Source organism: Macrobrachium nipponense, chromosome 17, assembly GCF_015104395.2.
Source record: "Macrobrachium nipponense isolate FS-2020 chromosome 17, ASM1510439v2, whole genome shotgun sequence".
Lineage (NCBI taxonomy): Eukaryota > Metazoa > Arthropoda > Malacostraca > Decapoda > Palaemonidae > Macrobrachium > Macrobrachium nipponense.
In genome coordinates, this window is record NC_087210.1 from 40575074 (window position 1) to 40600745 (window position 25672).

The following is a 25672-nucleotide window of genomic DNA, read 5'->3' on the forward strand; positions in this document are numbered from 1 at the left end:
TTATTGTTATGATACAATAAGTTTGTTCATACTTACCTGGCAGATATATATAGCTGTATTCTCCGACGTCCGACAGAATTTCAAAACTCCCGGCACACGCAGTGGGCGGCCAGGTGGTTAGTACCCATTCCCGCCGCTGGGAGGCGGACGGAATATCAGGAATCATTCCCATTTTCTATTCAGATTTTTCATACCACTGTCCCCTGAGGGGAGGTGGGTGGGTACTTTAATTATATATATCTGCCAGGTAAGTATGAACAAACTTTATTGTATCATAACAATAACATTTTGTTCATGAAACTTACCTGTCAGATATATATATAGCTGAATCCCACCATTGGAGGTGGGAAGGGACAGAATAGAAGGATTTAGGAAACACCTCAAGTGCAGATGATTGACATCTTGATTCCTTACCTGTTAGCATAGCTGACTTCTTGATTACTGTCACCGAAGTCTGCTTTTGCTTTACTAGAGTTACCAACAAGGTAGTGACCTGTGTAGTTGGTGCGCTCTAGATGATCTGTCAACGGGGGCGTGACCACAATGTGACTAGACCATCCATTGACCATACTGTGAGGGCGGCCAACGAAGCTAAAACCACCACCTGACCTAACCTATCGAAGTTAGTTCCCCATAACTTCTAGGCTAACGAAAGGGAAAGCGCCTCAAGCGACCAACCCTTCAAAGTTTAAAAGCCACCACCTATCCCTTTTCTATAGGATAGGATTCGTGCTGCTTCCTGCCTCCAATAATATTTCTACGGATATGTATGGTCCTAGCGACTCGGCAGATCTCATATGTCGTCTTTCATCCCGTCGGGATGTGAAGCGAACACAGAGTTGCTTCGCTCAACGTGGCACTCAGGATATTATGATTGTCATGCTCTGTTGAAATGCTTCCGAGGCCGCGCCCTCACCTCGTGAGCATTTACTTTAAAAGGTTTCAAATCTTTGTTCAAACATGACGAATGAGCCTCTTAGAAAGACTCCTTAAAAATAACGCCAGGGCGTTCTTCGACATGGGCAAGTCTGGTCTTTTTTACGGAACACCGCAGATTGTCCGAATGACCTTGACTTTCTTTCTTTAGTTTTATCAAGATAAAACTTGAGAGCCCCGACAGGGCACAGGACTCTCGTGGCTCTTGCCCAATAATTTGTGCCATCCCCTTGATCTCCAGGCCTCTGGGCCAAGGGTTAGACGGGTTTTCGTTCTTAGCAAGAAACGGAAGGCTTAGAGGACACCGAATTATGTCCTCTAAAGCCAAAACCTCTGATGATGGCTAAAACCTCACTAACCCTCAATGCCGTAGCTAGAGTGGTTAGAAAATTAGCCTTTCTGGTCACGTGTATTAAGTTTACAGAAAGGAGAGGTTCGAAATGCTTTGACATCAAGAACTTCAGACTACGTCTAAGCTCCATCAAGATTTCCGCAGACCTCAAAGATCGTGAAGGGCTTTGTTGTTTGACAGATCCGAATCTCTGAGCCTAGAGGCCGTCAACAACATATTTCCGTATTCTACAATCGTTGGGACTGTTAGCTTATCCCATAATTCAGACGGAAAGGGAAGACGGTTAAAGTAATTCACAGAGGTGGAGGTGTAGGAGCAGTCATTCTTCCTGCACTATCTCCAGAATCGGCCCCACTCCGATTGGTACACTGCAAAATATGCAGCACTGCTTTGCTTTGGCAATGAGACTTGTAATTAATCTTGAAGATCCTCTCGTTCTTCTCGACAGTCTGAACGCATCCAGACTCAGAGCGGAGAGGTTTTAGGTACCTCTCGAAGTGAGGCTGTTAGAGTAGACCGATTCTCTCGGGAAGGGTCCTTGGAAAATGCCCTCTGAAGGACGTGACCTCTGTGAATCCAGCTCTCGAACCCGGCCAACATGGGGCGATCAGCGTCTTTCTCGCTCCCTCTGACGCCAGCGATTATCTTATCAGCTTTCCTAAGCTTTTGAATAGGGGTCAAAAGAGACTAACCACTATCCCCATTCCATACTATATGATTGCGTCTATTGCTACCGCTCTCGGATCGAGAATAAGGGAGCAACGTAGAGAAGCTTCTTCGTCTTCAATATTGCGAAGAAATCTACGAAAGGACGTCTCCAACGTCTCCACAACTCTCGACATACTTCAAGCGAGGATTACTCAGACGTCAGTTAGTTGCTGCCGCCGATCGAGAAGATCCGCACGGACGTGCAATAGTGTAACGAACCTCTTGAGGATCGTTACGTTCCGTGCCTATGTCGATAACCATCTCTCTCTTCTTGGGATATGAGAGAGCTGCGAAAATTATCTGAGATGATTTGGACCAATCGACCAAAAACTCACTCTTCGAGGAACTGGAGAGCCAACCAAATTGCTTCCAATTCTCTTAGATTATGTGCCAGGACCTCTGTACCTCTGTCCGGGATGCCTGGCACCCTCTCGGTATCACCTGAGGTGATCGTCAACCCATTGAGAGATGTTTTAGAATTATTTCTAGATCTTTGATGTTATTTCAGTCCTCCTGCAGGAAAAAACTGTAGAGGTCTGAATTGCAGTCTATTCAGGGAAACAAGCTTCTCCAGCGAGGAAATGGTCCCCAGCAGACTCATCCATTCCCTCACTAAGCATGCTTCCTTCCCTAATAAGGCTGCGCTTTGCATAAGCAGGAGAGCATTATTATAGTGCTATGCGCGGTAAACTCGTACAGAATTCTGTTACAGTGCGGTAAGCAGCGCTGAAACAGGTCTAAGAGATATCTCTGTTGAAAATTTCTTTAGCAATAGGAAGTCGTGTTTGGGTTTATTCATGATTACTAGAAATCCCCTCAAACCCGAGGCGAAAGTCATGATTGTAGGGTAGAGATATGGTTCGTCAATCAATCCCGCGGGAGAGAGAGACGTAACCGACAGAGCTTAACAGCGAGCTACTGATACTGAGTTGGTGACACTGTGACAGTCACAGGCAGCAGGCAGCAGCTTATGTTCACCTTTCTCGCAGTCTTATGCCGAGTTGCCATTCTATTCTATTCATCTAGGAATAGATTTTACATTATTTGAACGAAAACTCTCAGTTGGCATATTTAAGCGAAACAAAATTCGCTAAATACAGAAGCTGATTTTGTGTTGTCGTAAACATTACGCTTAATTAACCAAATGTTAAATCGGAAACTCCTGGAAAGTTGCCTGGAGTACCGATTAAATATACTGCGTCATCCACAATGACAGCAAACCTCTCGTCTCGCACTATTCTGCCTGAGTTACCAGCTACTCTCTTCTACGAAGGAATAGGTTTGTTACTATTATCGATAAGGAAATTCTCAAGCAGGCATATTTAAGCGAAACATAATTCGCTAGATGCCGACGCTGAGTTAGTGTTGTTGTAACAATACCTTTAGCGTTGTCCTTACAGCGGAAACTCCTGGAAGTTTGCAGGAAGGACCGATTAAATACATTTACAATAACCGTCTTTTCGGTTGCCATCTGTAGAGTAACCATGATATGCGTATATGACTTGAACCCTACATTAGTAATATGACGCAAAGATAAAATACGTAAGTATTGTAGTCACTTGAACATAAAATTCTCTCTAATGAATGAGAGCTCTCTCGAATTTTGTTAATGAGAGCTTATCCGCTTAAGCGATAAAATGTTATGAAGATCTTTGTCAATGAGAACTAACCCATTTACATGACAAAGTAATCCAGGAATTCGAGCATATAGTTTTCCCGATTCCCGCAGAAATCGAGGAAGGGGCAAGATTCCTAATCAGAGACTGGGCTTACGACAGGAAGGACCTTAATGTTCCCCTTCGGCAGCGCAATCCCGAAAGCAGACGAGGCGTTTTATGACACCGAAATCTGCTTACAGTTTTCCTGGAATTCATCAAGTGATGGATTCTATTGAACGCTCCCTTCGTAGAAAGCGAAGTAGACATCTTGACGAGACCAAACTCCTTCCTCTACTTCGACGACGCCCTCTTGAAGAGCGTTCTTGCAGGAATCCTGCCGAACGTCTTGATGCGTAGGACGCCTATCGTTCTGAAGAACGTCCTGGCCAGTGCTCTACCGAGCGTCATGACGTGTAGGATGCCGAGCGTCTTCAAAAGCGTCCTCGCTAGCGTCCTGGCGAGCGTCCTCGCTAGCGTCCTGGCGAGCGTCCTCGCTAGCGTCCTGGCGAGCGTCCAGATGTGTAAGACATCGAGCGCTTCCAAAAAGCTTTATCAATGTTTTGACGTCGAGCGTCTTCCGAGCGTCCTGATGAGCGTCTCTTCGTGTAGGAAGTCGAGCATCGGCAAAAGCTTCCTCACGTCTCAATGCGTAGGACGTTGAGCATCTTCAAGAGACGTCCTCGCGGGAGAGTCTTTACCGAGCGTATTGGTGCCTAGAACACCAAGGGCATCTCAGAGAGGATCTTGTCGAGCGCCCTGATGCATGAAAGGCCATAAGACTTGACCATACCGTAGACTTAAAAGTGAATTCTCTACTACATTCATCTTCTCACTAAGCATGTACTCTAATAAGCCATGCTTTCGTAAGCATGAGAACATTATATAATATATAGTGTTCTGCTGCGTAGATTCCTTTAATAATGTGACCTACGGTAATCAGCATTGAAAGGCTGGAATATCTTTCTTATTGAACGTATCTTAGCAAAAGGCAGACAATATTTTATTTTATGTTTGCTTAACTATCCCCTCAATCCGAGGCGCTAAGACCGCATTGTAGGGGGAGAGATACGGTAGTCATTCCATCCCCGCAGGACCCGACTCTCATGACTGAGCAATAGATGGTTACTGCGTTGTGGTCTAAGCGATAGCAGCCCCCTCCGTTAGCTGTCTGGCCTTACTCTTCCAGAGTTGCCAGCTACTCCATTCAATAAAGGAATCTTATAAAATTATTATCGAACTTCAGGAAGTTCTTATTAATGTATAATTAAGCGAAACAAGACTTCGATAAATCTAGAAGCTAATTAGGTATTGTCATAACAATCCCTTTAAGCGTAGTCCTTCCTAGGAAAGTCCCTGTAAGGATACTGGTAATAGAGTTTGCACAGCAAAGAAGTACTACGGTATGTGCTTATGATTTGACCGTATCGTATTATCATACAGCAGATACTCTACTACCTTCTTTCCCTGCCGAGGCAGAATAGAGAAAGGAAAAAACTTTTACTATCTTCGTTCTTTTCGTTAATAGAAACGATAGAAAGAGAATATATTTTCCTTAAGTAAGAAGTTAATCCAGGAACTCTTTAAATCTTCGTAATTTTCCTCATAAATCGCGGAAGAGACAGAATTCCTGTTCATCTCTAGGTTTACGGAAGGAAGTAGATATTTCCTATCCGCCATCATACCCAACGTCGATAAGATTCTTATTAAGAAACCAAGGTTTCTCCCGTACGTCTGGTAAAAACTTCGACATTGACTGTTGCTTATCAAATACGGAGGGCGGTTCCCGAAAAGCGTCCTCAAAAGCGTCCTGCCTTCAAGGGAGCGCCGCTCATGAAGCGTGCTAGTCTAAGCCGAAATGTACGGTGATCGTCGTCCGGACGAGTATTATGGACGTTCGCAACTCCTGACAAAGACGGCGGCCGCTTGTGCGACATCTTGCGTCTGTCACGCTCATCGACACTTCCAGAAACGCACTCAAAAGGACGCCTTAGGGTACGCCTTCTTCCTTTTCACAGTAATTGAGATAAGGCGATCTGGGCGCTTAACAGCGTTCTTCCTATTTCCTTCTTCTTTCTCCCATGTGTTGAAAGTCGTCAAATTGTTAAGGCGGCGATTACAATCGCACGACAATAGAGAGAGGACGTGAAGCGTCCTCCTCAATAAGCTTCTATTTAAACGGGCGCGAGTCCTTCCGAGAGCTCCAACCCCTGTACGGGGAGGGGACGCCTCAGAGGACGAGAAGCAATCCTTCAGGATTCGTGCACGTGCACGATCTTTGGCAGCCTGAGCGTCTTCAGGTCTTGCCGAAGGGACGCCAGATCGGTGGGGGTTCCTCGTAACCCTCCTTCGGCTTTCGACATGCCCTCTCCCTGTGTTCTGGGAGTCCGACAGAGGTCTAGACCTAGAGGCATTATAAGGCCGATCTGACGCCCCCTCCACAACACTAGGGGCAAAATCAACATCACTACACTCACAACACTGATTGGAGAGCGAGCACTTTTTCAAGCTTACTTGATGTAATCACCATAATAGAAAGGGCATTACGTCTCACAGAACTTCCTCTAGGCCCGTAAGCCATACCACAGGGTTAGGTTCAAAATAAAGTCTACTGGAGGTTAGTAGGTTCATTATCCCTAACTTCTGTTACTGTGGAGGAAGACCTCCTGATTCTATCACGCTCTAATTTGCGTACATACGAATCATACGTCTCTTTCGGAATTCAGTCAACATTACACTAATTACATTGATCTTTCAACAAAGAAAACATGTAAACATCATGTATACTAAGCGAGTGTCTACCGAAGGTTTCGGTAGCCTCCCCTTACCCGTTTGCAGACAACAAAGTCTGAAACTAGGCTAACTAGATTCAGACATCATATGCAATGAAAAAATTTTAATTAATTTATGATAGCGTATGCCGCTAGCCACAAATCCAAGTCAATCATTCAAAAAAAATAAGTAGGATACTTAAGCGGCTAATGAAGTTTCAAAATCCTAGGCGGAGTGTAGTGGAAAAACAGGTGTTTTCACTACCGCGATAGTAGAAAAATCTGAATAGAAAATGGGAATGATTCCTGATATCCGCCTCCCAGCGGCGGAATGGGTACTAACCACCGTGGCCGCCCACTGCGTGTGCCGGGAGTTTTGAAATTCTGTCGGACGTCGGAGAATACAGCTATATATATATCTGACAGGTAAGTTTCATGAACAAAGTATTTTTTACAAGCTAGCTATTGAATAAATATGAAGTTTTTATGATAAAACAAAGTTAATGTATACCTTACCCCCCCCTGGCAGGCGGTATATATATAGCTATGTTCTCTGTTCCCCCTGGCAGAAATTTTCAAAACTCGGCAATAGCTAGTAAAACCTATTTAGTAGTCAGGCAACCACCACCCCGTTACCGTGGCGCTAGCGCTAGGAACCGTTCCCAATTGGGTCCAGATTTTCTCCTGAACCCTGTCCCCTGAGGGGAGGCGGGTGGGAATTAAATTATATATACCTGCCAGGTAAGTATACATTAAACTTTGTTTTATCATAAAAACTTCATTTTAATGTATGACACTTACCTGGCAGGTATATATATAGCTGATTGACACATTTGGAGGTGGGTCAAGGACAGCAACATTCTTAGAGTATAAAAATATTATTAAAAATTTTATTAAAACTCCAGGTTCCTTACCTGCTAAGGTAGCTGACTTCATAGGTCCTGCCTCTAAGCCTGCTTAAACCTTAGTAGCTCTCAACAAGGAAGTGTCCTGTATGTTGAAGAAGCTAAGACTGGAACTGACAACTGGACGTGACCAATGTGTTGACAGATCTTACAGCCCTCTTATGCCACGGCATTCAAGCTAGTAACAAATCATTTACCTGAACTACACACACCATCACCAGATAATACTACGACTGAGAAAAGTACCGCACCCTTTTCTCAGACGACCAAAAAAAAAAAAAAAAACACAAACACCATCACCTAATAAAACAACTAGCTTACAAGAAGGTTATGGGGTAGTAACTCCTTTGCCCAATACTGTACCCGAGGACACGTATGGACCTAGCGTCTGACAATTATCGAAGGTTGTCTGAACGTCCCTAAGATAATGAGACGCAAATATTGAATTAGTTCTCCAATATGTTGATTCAATAATTTCCTTGAGGGCTAAATTCTTTTAAAACGCTAATGAAGTCGCCACTGCCCTGACTTCATGAGCCTTCACCTTTAAAACAAATACCAAAGCTCTGCTCTTCACACAACATATGAGCCTCTTAATTAACTCTCTCATGAAGAAGCTAGAGCGTTCTTCGTCATGGGTCTAGTGGGGTCTTTAACTGAACACCACAGAGCATCAGACCTCCCTCTGATAACTCTTGTTCTTTCTATATAACATCTCAACGCTCTCACTGGGCAGAGAACTCTTTCTTGCTCGTTACCGACCAATTCAGCTAGACCCAAAACTTCAAAGGATCTTGGCCAAGGATTAGCTGGATCCTCATTCTTGGCCAAGAAACCTTCTTGGAATGCACACACTGCATTGCCGTGTCTCATCCCACCTTCTTCGATATGGCCTGAAGCTCACTAACTCTTTTAGCAGTTGCTAATGCTACTAAAAAGATAGTCTTCTTAGCAAGATCTCTCAGAGAGGATTCCTCTAACGGTTCGAATTTGCTAGAAGTTAAATACTTCAAGACCACATCCAGGTTCCACGCAGGTGGCCTGCCTTCTGATTGTTTCTCGTCCCAAACGACCTAATCAGATCTCTCAGATCTAAGTTATTCGAGATGTCTAGATCCCTGTGTCTAAACACTGAGGTTAGCATACTCTTATAACCTTTAATTGTCGAAACTGACAAGTGAAATCCTTCCTCAAGTAAAGAAGGAAATCTGCGATTTGGGTCACAGAGGTACTGGATGAAGACACTTTCCTGTTTTTACACCACTTCCGGAAATTGTCCCACTTCGACTGATACACCGTGATTGTGGAGGTTCTTCTGGCTCTAGCCACTGCACTGGCCACCTCTCTAGAATATCCCCTCGCTCTGACCAGACGTTCGATAGTCTGAACGCAGTCAGACCCAGAGCGAGGTATTCTTGTGAAACCTGTCGAAGTGGGGTTGTTTGAGTAAATCTACTCTTAGAGGAAGCGTCCTTGGCGTATCTACCGTCCATTCCAGTACCTCTGTGAACCAACTTTGGGCCGGCCAAAACGGGGCTATTAAGGTCATCCTCGTTCCTTTGCTCTCCCTGAACTTCTTCATCACTTTCCCCAGCACCTTGAACGGAGGAAATGCGTACAGATCTAAGTTTGACCAATCCATCAGGAATGCATCTACCGCCACTGCTTCCTGGTCTGGAATCGGAGAGCAAATATGTTGGTAATCTCTTTGTTCTGGCTGTCGCAAACAGATCCACTACCGGACGGCCCCAACAACTTCCACAGGCTCTGGCAAACCTCCATGTGCAACGTCCACTCCGTCGAGAGAAGTTGCTCTCTCCTGCTCAACAGGTCCGCACCCACGTTCTTTTCTCCTTGTATAAACCTGGTGAGTATCACGACCTTTTCCTCTTCTGCCCAAAGCAGAATTTCTTTTGCCAGATTGTAAAGGGGAAAGAAATGAGTTCCCCCTTGCTTCCGAATATATGCCAGAGCCGTGGTGTTGTCCGAGTTGACCTGCACTGTCTTGTTTCGAATCAACTCTCTGAAGTGCTTCAAAGCCAAGAAAATTGCCAACAGTTCCTTCCTGTTTATTGTGCCACTTTGTTTCGTCCTTGTTCCAAAGTCCCGACACCTCTTGAGGGCCTAATGTCGCTCCCCAACCCGGCGTCCGACGCGGTCGGAAAACAGACGAGGTCTGGGTTCTTCTGCTGAAGCGACATCCCTCTTGCTAACCTGCCTGGAGTTAGCCACCACTTTAATTCCTCCTTTACTTCGGTCGGAATTAGAAACTGGAAGGAATCCGGTTGCGATTTTCTTGGTCATGAATCCTTCAGGAAAAACTGAAAGAGGTCTCATGTGGCAGTCTTCCTAAGAAATGAACCTCTCTAGTGAAGAGAGTGTGCCCAGTAGACTCATCCCATCTCTTGCAGAGCATCGGTCTTTCTTTAGAAAATCCTGCACCTTCTGACTGCATTGGGCTTGCCTTTCGGGGGACGGAAAAGCCCGAAAAGTCACTGCCGATATCTGAATCCCCCAAATAAAATATCTGTTGTTGGGGCTCCAATGGGACTTTCCCATATTCACTACCAGACCTAGGTCTTTTGCTAAGTCCAATGTTTGACTTACGTCCTCCAGACATTGAATTCTCGACTGGGATCTTATCAACCATCGTCCAGATACAAAGATACTCTGATCCCTCTTAAATGTAGCCATCTCGCCACATTGGACATCATCCTCGTGAATACTTGAGGGGCTGTGCAAGGCCGAAGCATGGGCCTTGAACTGAAAGACCCTGTCCTGAATCACAAACCTTAGATACTTCCTGCTTCCTGGATGAATCGGAATATGAAAGTATGCGTCTTGTAAGTCCCAGGAGTCGCCATCCAGTCCCCTGGACGTACCGCTGCCAGTACTGAATCGTTCGTCTCCATAGTGAACTTGGTCTTTTCTACGAAAAGATTCAGTTGACTTACGTCCAGCACTGGCCTCCAACCTCCCGAGGACTTGCAACCAGGAACAGACGGTTGTAAAATCCCGGAGATTCGTGATCCAGAACAGGTTCTATTGCTCCTTTCTCTAGCATGGAAGCTACTTGCTCCCACAGAGCCGCTTTCTTCTCTAAATCGTTGTAATTTGCCCCGAGGGCTCTCGGAGATGTTGCGAGAGGGGGTCTTTTCACGAAAGGAATCTTGTATCCTTCCGAGCTACGTTGACAGCCAGGGATCTGCCTTCATTTGTTGCCAGACTTCCCAAAAACCTTGAAGTCTGGCTCCCACTGTCGTCTGGAGGACCGAATTCTCATTCTTTAGAGGGGTTCTTGGCTCCTCTTTTCGCTGGTACTCTCTTACCCCTAAAGGCGGGTCGAGCGAATGTTCTTCCTCGAAAGGGCTGTTGCGACGGTCTAGTCTCCTTTGGCGTCTTCTTCACCAACTTGGTTGGTAAGAACTTCTTAACCGAAGAAGAAAGAAGATCTTGAGTAGCTTTCTGCGAAAGGGATAGAGCTATATCCCTAAATCACCCTCTGAAGGAAACAGCTGTTTCGAAAGGGGAGAGAACAGTAACTCCGATTTCTGAGAGTTAGAAACTCCTTTGATGCGAACGAACACAAGAGCGATCTCTTCTTAAGCACTCCTGCCGTGAATAACGAAGCCAGCTCATTCGTTCCGTCTCTAAGAGCCTTATCCATGCAGGACATAATGCTCTTAGCTGTTTCTAAGTCCTGCGAATCCTCTTCTCCTATGGAATTCGCTAGCGCTCCCAAAGACCAATCCAAGAAATTGAAAGACTTCGAAAGTCCTAAAAATCCCTTTAAATAGATGGTCAAATTCCGAGGACGTACCACCAGACCTTGGCCGACTGTAACGCCTGTCTGCGTGAGCTGTCCACTATACTGGAGAAGTCCCCCTGGGAGGAGGCAGGTACTCCCAGGCCTAGACTTTCTCCAGTAGCGTACCATACTCCAGATTTAGAAGCTAACTTAGCTGGAGGAAAAACAAAAGAGTATTTTCCCGCTTCTTTCTTGTCCTTCATCCAGTCATTCACCCGTTGAAGGGCCTTCTTTGCCGAAATTGACATCGTCATTTTCAGGAAGGAGGACTTCTTTGGAGTCCTAGTCTTGGAAAACTGTGATAAGGGGGATAACGGAGCTGTCGGTTTAAATTCCCCTCACAAAAACAGCAATAAGACGTGAAATCAGAACCTTATAATCTGAAGAAGGTTTCTGTATTCTTCTCTTCAATTACTTCCAACTCTTCTTCTGCTGAAGAAATATCTTGCAAGTCGTCTCGTATTGACGCTTCGTTGAACGGACATAGCGTCCTGCCGCCTGCGTCCTGCGGCTAGCGAGGCATCGGCGTCCTGCGCCTCTCGATGTCTTGCCGCCTGCGTCCTGCGGCTACCGATGCGTCGTGCGTCCTGGCCGACCTGCGTCCTGGCGTCCATCGTAGACACGCCTGCTTCCTGCCGCCTGCGTCCTGCGTCCACCATTGGTTCCGCGTCCTGACGTTTGCGTCCTGCTTCTTCCGACACTATTTTCCTCCTAGCGCCAGTGCGCCCTGCGTCCTCGGCGAACGCGTCCTTGTCTTCCCTTCTCAAAGACTTAATGGGAAGGAAATCGTCCTTACGCCTCGAAGATGCTTGTTCAGGAGCATCCCAAGACTTCACCAACACTGCCAACTTGGACTGCATTTCCCGTAAGAAATGCTTCGTACCATCCTCCTGAATGGTAGACGACGAAGGATGAGGATTACGAGCTGGACTGCGACCTAAAGGAGAGCGATCTTGTACTCTACCCGACGGAGAAATACGAGGGGAGGATCCATAAGAAGATGGAGGCGATTCTCCCAAGGCAATACCATGCCGAGACGGACGTATATCGCCAGTGCGATTTGCGTTCCCTCTCTAGTACGAAAAATCCTTTTCCTCTTGATCGGTACTGCTTCCCCCGTCTTCCGAGGATGACAACACCTCAGGACTACTCCAAGCCTCACTATCTTGCACCTGTCTCTCGAGAGCAGTTGATGTCCTGAACGTCCTCTTGAGTGGGCGAGACACCACTGCATACCGACGTTCTCGCTCGGAAGTCGAACCTTCCGAGGACGCACACTTCCCAGTTACGCCTTTTCTGCGGCGAACTGCAACAGCCTGGGAACTTGCAACAGGACTGTTCGAAGGGACGCCTGACCGTGTCAAAACCTCTCTCGCCTCCCTTCGACTGTCGACATGCCTTCTCCCTTGGGTCTGGAGCTTGACAGAGGTCTAGGTCTAGGAGCACGAGAGAGACGATCAGACGCCCCCTCCACTACACTTTCACTGACATCGAAAGCACTAACTTTGTCTGTAAGTCGCTGTATCTGGTCGCCCATGGACGCAAGGGCAGCGAACACTTTCACAATATTTGTATCGTTCGTCTCCTCCGATACAGCAGCGGGCGCAGGAGATACCTGGGGAGAAGGAACTACCAATTTTCTACATTAGAAGGAGCTGGAGAGGAAATACAATCACTCCTTTTACTCGAAGAATTTGACTTCTCACTACGAGAAACAGATCTCCTTACACGATCTTTCTCCAGTCTCTCAACGTATTTCATAAAGACCTTCCATTTCTTCTCTGATAAAATCACACATTTAATGCATCTATTCTCCCAAGTACACACAGTCTCCCTACATTCTTACAAACGGTATGAGGGTCGACCGAAGCTTTCGGCACGTCGTTACCTTACACCCCTCTTTTACACACACTCTAAACATACTTCCAGAGTCAGACATCTTAAAGAACAATCCAAAGCGAATGCCAAGCTAACGTTTCCAAGTACAATACCAAAATCCAAGATCAGTCAGCAACGAGAATGAAAATTCTAGCAGGGAACCACCAACAATGTTGCCGGTTCGGCTGGCAGAGAAAATCTGGCCCAATTGGGAACGGTTCCTAGCGCTAGCGCCACGGTAACGGGGTGGTGGTTGCCTGAACTACTAATAGGTTACTAGCGATTGCCGCGAGTTTTGAAAATTTCTGCCAGGTGGAACAGAGAATATAGCTATATATATACCTGCCAGGTAAGTGTCATACATTAAATTGTATTTTTCTCAATCAAAACATATGCCCCTCAATGCTAACTTTCCTCTTTTAATGACTTTCTGGTCATTGCAAATTCGGCCCCATAATTTCTTATGGTGCGAAAACAGAGGCCCAGGGACCGAAAACGATTGCGTCACACTACGGCGATAATCCGGCAGTAAAACATCTTCATATATCCAAAAAGTAAATAATAAAGATATATATGCGCATTACGATTATAACAATTACATGAATAGCTGATAATCTGCACGAATAACTGGTAAACTGTTCTGCAAGAAAGTTGAGTAAAGCAATTATTTACAATAGGTACAAAAGCCAAGATGTCGTGACGTCATAATACAGGACTTAAATGAACGTTCTAATTCCAAAAAATAATTACTTAAATTTGAGTCAGAATCGAGTTACTTCTTCAATAACGAATACTTTCAAATTAATCATCATAAATATGTAAAATAATTATGTTTTACTATTTATTAAAAAAATTATCCAAGAGCACGCTTCATCGTCGTCTTCTACCAAAACAGTTGTTTACTAACAAACAAGCCGGTTAGGGACCGTGTTCCGATTGTTGTGATGAAAGTCCCCCAGCGTCTGTGGGTGCAAGTGGTGTGCGGATTTATCACAGGAAATGGTTAGTTTATTGACACCAGCGACTCTGTAAACATTAAGAGGGCGTCAATCTTCTAAATATTTCGAATTGTAAGTAAAAATGTTGAACACGTTTTGGTGAGATTTCCACTGTCATGGACACCCTTTTCACTACCCTCTGTTTAAATCTTAAAATTTGGCCTTAATTTCTAACTTTGGAGAAAATACTTACTTCGAAAGGAGAGTAGAGGTCTTTAGCTCCGTTTCTCACCAACAACAAGTCACGACTAATGCCCATCTCCGATGTTAGGACGCGTTATAATGTACTTTTTAAGGGGTTGTTCACGTTGATCGTACATGGTCCACCCCTGTACCATGCGGTTTTTTACCCTACTTTTTAGGAGGGTGGCCACAAATGCAGTAGTCAGTGGGTAGGCCAGTCCAGTCGGTTGTTTACCCTATACGCTAACATTGTTCAAATGAATGCTGGGAAGACTGAGAAAGGTGGTGGCTTGGCTGTGGTTACGAATGGCAAGTCATATTGGATTTCAAAACTGCCTTGAAAGCATATTTTACGAAGAGTTCACATGCTTATTTTAGTTCGTTTGGCACTTTCATATATCACATTACCTATGTTGATAAAACTTCAATCTTTAGAATGGCATGCTTAAAGATGTGATTGTATTTTTGTTTCACCAATTAAATATAGAGTGAATGAGGCTGAGCCACGCGATGACAATGGCTCCACTTCGGTGTTTCCCCCTAGAGGTCTCGAGCTGCTCCTTTCACCACCAACAACTCATGACTGATGACCATCTCCGGTATCTGGACGTGTTAAAGTACTTTTTCGGAGGGTGGCCTCAAAAGTGGTAGTCAGTGGCTCGGCTAGTCCAGTCCTGTTGTTTACTCTATAGCTCTTAGCAAGAGTGCATGGCAACTGCTGCATGATTAGCAAAGTACCGTGCTTACAGCAAGTCAATAGGGCAAGGTATTTCTATCTATGCATTCTGCATCGTTCGTCCCCTCAAATATAAAGCGACCAGGAATTGAGGCGTCAAATAGGTATACCTATTTCGCTGTGTTTTGTGCGAGCCCCTGGGGGTTAATTACAGTTGTCCGAATAAATATTACTTAAAACTCTTGTTCAGGAGGTAAAACTGCATAGAAAAAACCGCAACTGCCATAGTCTAGGCCACCGTGGAATAGTAATAGGGTAAAAAACCGCATGGTACAGGGGTGGACCATGTACGATCAATGTGTACAACCCCAAGAAAAGTACATTATAACACGTCCTGACACCAGAGTAGAGTTCTTTAGCTCTGTTTCTCACCAACAAGTCGCATCTGATGCCCATCTCCAATGTCAGGACGCGTTATAATGTACTTTTTTGGGGGTTATACACATTGATCTGTAAATGGTCCACCCCTGTACCATGCGGTTTTTTACCCTATAGGTAGTTCTACCAAGCGCAATACAGCACCACTGACAGAATCTGACGTAACCCCACTAGGTAAATGTTATTTGTACGGCAGGAAGTCTGAAATTGACGCATGTGCAATTCACTGCCGTACCAATATCTATTGCAATCAGGGATACGGCTGCCGTACCAATATCCTGTGCCATTTAGCTAAATATTCTTGGCAAGCTCATTCATTCTGGCAAGAGGTACCTAGGTAGCTAGTATACTAGTTTCACAGTGTGCACTAGCCTCAGGGTTATGATCAACTGGGTACTTAGGAGCTGTAACTAGTAAATAGTAGCTACTAGCCTAGTACTGCAGATATGCAAACTACCCCACCCTCTTTGGATATTACTAGTAGTAGTAGGTATATATTCATGCCGCTTTGTATGTTAGGCCTATTAGGCTAACCATGACCATTAATACACAATGGCATGCCAAGGCCAACACTCAGTAGCAGTAGGCTAGCATTCTGATGCCATTTCAACCGAAAGCTAAAAAGCAAATCTCACACGGGTTTTCCAGAATGAATGAGTTTGCAAACACTGGTACCGCCTGTTTGCACAGGCTCCTCTCTTCTAGCATGTCGAAGGGACTTGGGCCAAGATCAAGGCATAGGCCTACTAATCTACCTAAATGAAGACGGCACTCGACGAGTTAGCTAACAACAGGCTGGCTAGGTATGCCTGGCGTGATCACTTTGTTGTTGATAACAACGATCATCTTTTAGAGGTTTCGATTCAACTACGGGGTAGCTCAGAGATTTCATACACTACAGCAACGAATATCAACAGCAGCTACTAGGCTACTACAACTTTCACTTCATTCTCCCTCCGAAGGAATCCTCCTTAGCTTAGCTATGCTGTCAAAGATTGCGGTAGCGCTAATTAAAATGTCAGGAATACCTAGTTAGTTAATATACTATATTTTACTTGATCCTGCCTTTATACTTACCCCTTTCTTGATCGTAATCACGCGTTTTAGTGGCCATGTCTCCCTTTTATACGGAAATCTTCTGTATCGACTAAAGCGGAACTCGAGCCGTTTATCTGTTTACTGTACTACTGTAGCGTGAGTTTCCCGCCTAATTCTTGAGAATAATGCACAGCTGTGTTTTTGGCGGGAAATAGGGTTGGCCAGTCCATTTTTTCTTGCTAAGTTATCGTACTAATACTTCAAAGTTATCGGTTCTCTACCAAAATTATCATAACAATATATCGTATTCATGTGAAAAATTATGCATATTTTACCACTGTGTGTACTGGAGGTTACAGTGAACTCCCAGTCAGTCGTCTGGCACTTTGCTCTAAAGTAATATAATGGTGGTATATAATAAACGAAGGAATCTTTATCAACACATTTCTTAAAAATGTGACTTATAGAAAAAAAGACGTATGAAATAGAAACCGAAGCACTACACGGTGCATAGTAAACAATACATACCAAGATTAAAGGAATAGTTCTCTACACCCTGTGGTAGGGGTGTAAGAATACTACCACCGTAGGTCCTGCATGTCGTAAAAGGCGACTAAAAGGACAGCTGATGCCTTACAGTCTTATTTATTTTATTTAATAAAAGGCTAGGCCCACCACCAAATGTGGAAACTGCTGCATTGCAGTCTTATTTTTAGAAAAAGGTTAGGCCCACTGCCAATAACTGTGGAAACTGCAGCCTTGCAGGTGGACTTTTAGTCAAAGGCGAGGCCCACCGCCAATAATTGTGGTTGATGACAGGGAGGGCATGCGGTCATAAAAACCTCTTTGTCAAATAATAAATCGTGCCTCATGTTGTGAGGAAACCGACCCCTTATGAGTAGGGATAGGCTAACGGTGGGAAAGAAGATTAAAGGACTAGTTATCTGCTTTGCTACTTCATCCAACTTTAGGTTACAGTGTCATACAACTGTGAACTGTTTTCTTTTTTATTTAATGGTCAAGCATGTCCTTGTATGCGAAAACTTGACACAATATACTTTTGGCTTTTGACATGTTCAGAAGCCAGCAAAGATCCATTAACAGTGTGTTTAAACTACTACCTCCGATTTTTTGTCTTAAAAAGATTGATATTGCTAAACTATTTTTTCAAAATTCGAATTTCTGGCTGTTCATTTCATAGATAATCATTAATCCCAGAATTATCGTATAAAACGTACGATAGTTGGAGAATGTATCGTATAGAGGCAGTTAAATCGTACATGTATGGTAATTATCGTACGCATGGCAACCCGTGGCTGGGACATGCTGTGATCAAGCCTTACTTCCCCAATGTCACATTAAAAATTATTTTGAAAGAAAGCATTTTAAAAATACTGGCGCTACTTTTTTTACCAGAACTGAAGACCAAATAATAGGATTTATGTATAAAAAAAAATTGTCTCCTGTTTATAGCAAGCTGCTACTCCGTTTTAGTACTGAACCGACTCTCATAATTGGGTTGTGTCTATCGGGAGATGTTATCGAAATTTTGTATTCATTAAACAAAACTTCATGACAACTCTGCAGATGATATCGGCTGCTGCTTGGCTTCATTCCATCTTCTAAAATACACTTGGAATTCCTACCAAAGCAATAATTTATAAATAAGACACGGGACTATATACAAAAAAGTAAAACAGCTTCAGTAATGAATACGTATGTCATTTTGAATTAGTAGCCTACCGATATATCGGTACCTATAATGATATAAAACTAAGAACCAATGAGACAAATTGGTAAATGTATGAACAATCGGAGAAGGCAGCAAGCCGCGGGAAATAACTTGATATTCGTACTCAGAGCTTTTCACAGTTTCTGCTGATCAACTGATGTGAGCTAACCCAGTGTTGCATCCCCACTCATCTAAAGCAAAATTCTTTTTAAAATGCAATATTTATTATGCAAGCAACTTTCAAAAGTCTTGTTATGAGCACTTTACGTCTGACAACTGACATATCAGGAACAACTGCAGCTGAGCTAGTGGACGCATTGAAAGTGCATATACAATGCCCACGATTCTGCTCATTGTGATCTTGACATGTACTGTCGTGAAAAAAATACGTGCACTATTTTCTCATGACGTAATTCCACTGCTCCACTTACGTTTTCCCGCACTTGTTGGTAGGCAAGGTTCCACGCATTCACTTTGGAGGCAACAACGGGATGGTTCTCGTTTGTTTTTATCTTGTCGTCACCCTGGCTCTCCATGGAACGCTCTCCTGTGCGTTGTTGTATACTATTAATTTCTATATGTGAGAAAAGGATATGCCCTTCTTATAAATCAAAATTCCACATAATTGACTAGTCCTCGCGGATATAAAAAGACCCCGCAGGCCAGCACCCGCAGGCAGTAATCGCCCTCTCGCTATAGCTTCTAGTCATCCAAATTCCAATTAACATTAAATGGCGATGACCGAGGTCCGAGGGGCCTCCAGGGTTTAACTTATCCATTTCCACGCAGAAGGGAGTTGCAAGAGACTTGAGTGACTTCGGTGAACATAACCATGTACAGTTAGTAATCGTCGTATATCTTGACTATCATAGGCTTTAGTGAGTTATGAAGTATTTTTGACTAATCTGCACCATATCAGAATCAGGTAGGGGAGAGCGGTGTGGTTGTGACTTCTAATTTCTATCTAGAAATAAGACTTTAAGGAGCAGAGATGTCGTTGACATATCAATGTGTAGCCTCATCATACTACATTTACGAGTGAATGTGTTAAGTCCAAATAAAAATTCCCAAAATATCCGAATCATTCCTACCCATGGTGATGATTCGGACAATATTTACCTTCAAGTCCGATGATAAATGAAACATAAATACCATACGAAACCCTTAATTGAAATAATCAAAATCAACTTGAGGATTATTCTCTCCCTTGGTGATTTGCAGACAGAAAATGTTGGCTAAAAACAAATGCTAAAGTTGGCTTAGAATATTGTACCCTTCAAAGCAAACGCTAGATGAAATATCCTCGCCAGCCAATGATTATATAACCAAAATTTGCTTGAATTTATTCTCTCCATGAGTAAACACCAAACACAAATTGTAACTCAAATACATGACATTTGGTGTGCCTAAATTTTATTAAATGTTGTTTTAACGACCTTTGAAATACCCCTGATTTCTTTTAATACTATGCTGGGTTTGGAAGCACTGCAGTTACTGCCTCTTTACCAGTAGTTGTTTTATCCTCAATTTATGGAAATATAAAACTATTAGTAGCAAATGTCTGTGATTTTCCTGATTAAGAAATTTGAAATTCATCATACTCTTCTAAATTGCTAATTGATTTACCTTCATAATAGACTTTGCTACCTTTTACTGGAGCTATTCCAACAAGAACAGTCTCCCTCCTCCGGGAATTTACTTATCAATAAAACCAATTTCGGTGTCTTCAATCTCCTCCTCTAGGATGTCAAAACAATTATTGTTAAGCTTGGCTGTCAAGAGATCTTCAAGACGATTATGAAGGTCTTCATCACTGGTTTGGTCCTGTGTCTAACTTTTTAGTATGTTTTGTTGCTTTTTGATGTTCTTAAGGTATCATTTCCTAACTTTATTTCCTTCTTAGCTGGGATTTTTGGCTTTTACTTCTGTTCTTTCTGTTTACGTTCAAGCTTTCCTGGGGTGTCCATTGCAATCATGCATCATCCCTGCTTTATGCCTTTTACTGTCTCCTTTTCTCCTGCTTTTGGGAATGGTCGAATAATATTCTCAGGAGAAAACTGCTGTTGTGATGATGGCGTAGCTTGTTGTGCTGTGTAGGTGGGGAAACCCCTTCTGGTCATCCCTGTTTCTATCTTTTCTCTAAACTCCTTAAGTGTATTTTCTATAGCAGCAGCATCCCTCTCCCTATTGGTTTTCTTCTTATACTCTCGTCCCATGATAGTCTTTATAATCAATCTGGAGCAAAGGGTAGACTATTTTTATTTGTAATGATCGAGGGATCTTATGATGGGTTTATGAGGTACTTTATAAAGTAATGAGGGGCTAATGAATGGATACGCAATATAAAACGTAGATATTGTTAGTGAAAATCTTTTGTTTCTTTGTTGGAATTCATAATTAGTAAAGCATTTGCTAGGAGGGATGATTCAGACACGTCCGATCATCCATACCCTAGACCCAGACTTTCCGAACCATCCCCCAACAGATCATAACCGTAATGATGACACCCTCAGCCCCATGTCCTTCAAGATTACAGGCAAGTAACAGCTACAACATCGTCATCAGTACAAATTCACACCCAAACTGATAATCAACTCCCTTATCATATTCACTACACCAAGCCTTACGATTCAAACACCAAAAATAACATAGGAAATGAGAAAAACAAAAATTTAATCTCTATACTAACGTACGCTCATCTCTCGACCAAAGTCCGTGTCATTGGTAAACAAAACGTTACAAACGCTCAGTCGCTCACTATTTCATGCGATTTTTCGGAGCTGAGGGCCCCTTATGTTTTCCAGGAAATGTACTGTCCAGACCATGATCCCACTGTCCGAATCATCACCGCTCTCCCCTACCTGAGATTATTACAGTGAAATTTTGTGTCCTTTTTTTTTTTTTTTTTTTTTAATTCTTGTGGCCACGTGCCACAATCTGCATTCAGTAAGTAATGTTGAATTTAACATCATTTATGGTCAGTCATCTTGTAAATGTGTAAATATAATATCAGGATTATTATTTTTGTGATAAAATCAGCACAATTCAGTGCGTTTTCCTTGAGCTGTCCTTGTGTATGGGGTGGAGCTTTTCCCTTCAGGTAGGACTATCTCCCTCATGACATCAAGGCTGAACTTGTGCTCTGTCACTGAATTATTCTCGAAATTTTTGGTCCTTCGTCGAACTGGATAGTCCTAAAGAACCAGTCCCCGAGCAACGGCAGCTCTAGTAAAGTATTAAATGTATTGATACTTGGTCACTCGGAATTTCCCTTAAACCTTCCACATAATGAGGGCGTGGAAATCAATCGCAGGCCAGGTGGGCTAATCTCGAGACTAACTTAGAGGCATTGCTGTTTTGGCAAAAGTGTTACCACCTAGCAATTGTGTATCTCGGGGGTGACAACCTCACTAGAGATACCGCTCATGTAGTTTGGGGTAGACCAAAATCTCTGTTAGACCACGTGTGTTTGATCGCGGTAACCGTGGCCGTATGCAACGCTGAAGACCTAGAGGCAAATCGCTTCAGTCTAGATCCATCAGAATATTGTGCACGAGTGAAGACCTTCAACGCTCAGGTTCGAAGGTACTGTGTGAGACAGAGAACTTGTGGTGTGTGAGTCTGACATTTACCTATGAACCCCGTAGCATATCGAGTAGGACGCACCTCTGATAACATTAATTTTGAGCTCATGTCTTTCTGAGTTGAATCATGAGATTGATCCGGGCGAGTGGGCTAGACAGAATGGGCAGGATAACTGCTAAATGGGTCAATTCTGAAATTTGCAGTAATTTAACTTAAAAAGAGCAGCGTTATTTCCTCTCTCTCTTGCTAGTGCGGAAAGCATCTTTCCTGTTGAGTAGAGCTTTGGTAATAACTTCCCTCATAATCAAAATGGCGGCCACAATTGAAACGCAGATTGACTTCATCATGGTCCTGACTGCCACGATCACTCAAGCCCAAAGGAATCTTTTGGATTCACTTAGCGAAAAAGTATATCAAAATTGGTTAGAACGAGTTCAAGCTGATAAACAGCAATTAAGATCTGTATTTAACACACCCTGTTAAACTGGAGCCCTCAATCGAAAGTATAGTACCGCAACCTTAGAAGAAGTGGGCCAGACTATAACCTTGTTATTAAGCTGTATCAGCACCTTGACTAGCATATCACAGCCAAAAACCTGTCTGCCACAATTAAAAGAATTCCCACTGCCCACATCCAAAGGCGAAAAGAGCGAATTTGCCACCTTTAAAGGACTGTTCAATGCGCACGTTCATCAGCGTAGCGATTTGGATGATGTGGCTAAATATACTTATTTATTGGGATCATTAGAAAGGGAGCTGCTCAAAGTGATTAAGTCTTTGAGTGTAACTGCTGCAAATTATCCCGTTGCCCTAGATTTATTGGAAAAATATTACAGGAACCAGCAGCAAACATCAGTCATTTTGCATCGGTGACTGGCCAACATTTTTGTGCATAAGTGCAATTATGTTGAACTCAAAAAAATTCCACATTCAGCTCACTGTTTTGATTGAGCAAATCAAACAACTCAGCGGATCCTCTTTGGATTAAGGTATGCTGTTGAGCCTCATTAACCAAAAATTATCCCAGGGTCTAGTATATCAAAAGGTTGTCGAGTATCTCCGTAAGTGCGACCTTTTCTTAGATGAACTGTTCAAGGCATTAGATTCCCTCATCCGAAGCATGGAAGACGATTCCTTGCAACGAGAAGACTTGTCGCCGACTGCACGAAAAAGGGGGTTGGAAGCCAACGTAACGCATGGAACAACATGCCCATTCTGTAATGGGAACCATACCACCTTTAATTGTACGAAAAATCCAACTGTAGCAGCTAAGAAACGTTAATTGACCCTGTTCAAAAAGTGCTTTAATTGTTTTACTTCCGGTCACAGCAATAACAACAAGAGAAATTGTAAGTTATGTGATGGACGCCATCACACCTTGTAGGAATGTTCCATTTGAGGTACGATATGTTTTCCCTGTTATGTGTATCTCTTTGCACGGGGTTCGGGAAAAGACAAGTCAGTTCCCGCTCATCCCTTGATCTGTAATCAACTCATGTACATTAAAGGAATCAACTGGTCCCGAATATGTCTCAACCTGCTTACATGGCGCAGTGATTCTCGTTCCAAAGCAGGACCTACAAGATGCTGAGACGAGGCCATCACAACACACCCAGGGGCACAGCAAGACGTTCCCCCAGGGGCACTGCAAGCAGGAATGCAACACCGGCACGCCGGCACCACGAGGGACAGGACTTGTTACAGGCTTTGGTTGGCCTCATGGCACAAGGAAGACCACATGGTTCAGCCTCGGCAGGTGTTAGGGCGATGTGCCCTGAGAAGTGTAGCTATGAGATGACACAAAGCAGTTTTCGAGAATGGTGTCGCTCTATAAGTGATTGGCTGGCCTTAGGAAACGTCTCAGGAGAGAATGCACTTATCAGTATCCGGTTAAACTGCGATGAGAAGTTAAGGATGACTATAGATGCAACGCACTCAGAGGTTCAGTGGAACTCATTAACGACCTCTGAGGCATTCGACAGACTGGAGGAGATCACGACGAAGTCTGTGAATAAGGCAGTGGCATGGGACAAGTTTTTCTCAGCGCAACAAGGCGATCAAGAAACCGCGAAATCTTTTGTGCATAGGTGCCAACAATTGGCCTTAGATTGTGGGTTTAAGTGTCCCCATTGTCGAGCTGATCTGAATGATTTTGTGTTAGTTCAGCAGATAACAAGTGGTTTAAGCAATGTGGGACTTAAGCAAGAGATCCTACAGGATCATGAGGTTTTCAATACTGTGCAGAAATTGTTACGTAAATGTGAAATTTATGAATCTGCAGAAAAGGATAGTATTAGCGCTCATGGAAGGGCAAACGTAGCTAGTTTGGTAAAAGGGGATGAGATAGGCTTAGGCCTAGTTGAAAGTGGGGTTAGAAGGTGAAAGTAAAATTATTGCTAGCTATAGGTCTAATAATAGTGACAAGGGACACGGCCGTGGCCGTAGTAGCTCGAAACCTACTGGTAACAGTAAGTCAGATACCAGGTGTAAAAAGTGTGGTGGTCGTTCTCATTGGCAGGGAAAATGTCCTGCTGATAATGTTAACTGTTTTCAGTGTGGTATTGTGGGGCACTTTGCTAAATTCTGTTGTCAAGGGGGGCAACAGCCCACCAAAACGGCGCCTATTGTGGACGCGTCGTTACGTCATGCACTGTTGCCTATCCACTGCGGACAATCGCCAGGTAGGCCTATGTGCGGCAGTGGGGAAACTGCCGATGGTGAAAATAAAGGTTAAGCATGAGTTTTCATGTGAGTGTGTCGTTGTTGAGGCTGTTCCAGACACTGGGGCAGAAGTGTGTATAGTAGGGGTAGATTTGTTACCAAAATTGGGTTTGAAGGTACCTAATCTCTCTCGGTGTAATGTCATTGTAAATCACGCAGGGGAGAAGTCATTGAGAATATATGGGTCTGTTGATATGCTAATAGAATTGGGTGATAAATCAGTGAGCACTAGTGTTATCGTTGTGCAAGGTGCTACCCGTTTTTATATGTCTTTAGGAGTGTGTAAATCACTAGGTCTAGTGCATACAAAGTTTTCCCCACTGAATAACTGTCGCTACCGTGAATGGCTGACGTCACTCGGAAACCTCTGCGTCGACTAACCCCCGCCAAACGCCTGAAGAAAACGTTCTCACACGGGTAGGGGGTGGTGGTCGTCAGCGCGAGATGCCATACGCTGCCACGGAGGAGAATGTCCCTAGGCTGAGGGACTGGCTACTGCAACGTTTTGCGAAGACTACGTTCAACGTTTCAAGAAACCCTCTGCCGATGATGAAAGGAGCCCCTCACCACATTCACCTGAGGGAAGGTGCCATCCCCTATGCGTGTCCATACACTATACCAGTTCCTAAGCATGGAGCCGATGTTAAGGCTCAGCTCGACGAAGATGTCAAATTAGGAGTAATTAGGGAGGTCCCTGCTGGTACAGCTACGGACTGGTGTGCGAGGATGGTAGTGGTAGCAAAGAAAAATGGTAAACCACGGAGGACCGTGGACTATCAAGAGCTGAATAATTGCAAACGAGAAACGCATCACACATGTGCTCCTTTTGACATGGTCTCGGGTGTGTGCCACTTCGTACATATAAGACTGTAGTTGATGCCTATGCCGGATTCCACCAGGTGCCATTAGATGAGGAGAGCCGACAGTTGACAACGTTTATTACACCATGATGGAGATACCAGTATTGTCGAACACCTATGGGTCATTGCGCGGCCCCCGATGCATACACGAAAAGGTTTGATGACGTTATTATTGATGTACACAGAAAGTACAAGTGCATAGATGACGTGTTGTTATATGACGACAGTGTTGAGGGAGCCTTTTGGCATACTTATGATTTTTTGCAATTATGTGGAGATAATGGTATTACGCTGAATCCGGATAAATTCCGATTTGTCAAAGACAGGTAGAGTTTGTGGGGTACGAACTTGATTGGGATAATTATAGACCTTCTAATGAGCGTATGAGTGCATTAAGAACTTCCCCATGCCTGCAAGCCCAACTATCA

General features: G+C 43.8%; 1 protein-coding gene across 2 annotated transcripts in view; it reads right to left on the reverse strand.

Moving 5' to 3' along the window:
• Positions 1-16544, reverse strand: part of LOC135196195 (DNA replication licensing factor mcm7-B-like) — a 167857-nt gene extending 151313 nt beyond the window's left edge. Inside the window, exon 1 of one of the 2 annotated variants that reach the window (XM_064222794.1) lies at positions 16386-16544. In XM_064222794.1, coding sequence (XP_064078864.1) covers positions 16386-16422 — 37 coding nt within the window. In that variant the 5' untranslated portion in view covers positions 16423-16544. Of the gene's footprint in view, positions 1-16063; positions 16185-16385 lie in introns of those variants that run through there. The other variant, XM_064222795.1, reaches the window with a different exon arrangement.
• Positions 16545-25672: the final 9128 nt, after the last annotated feature.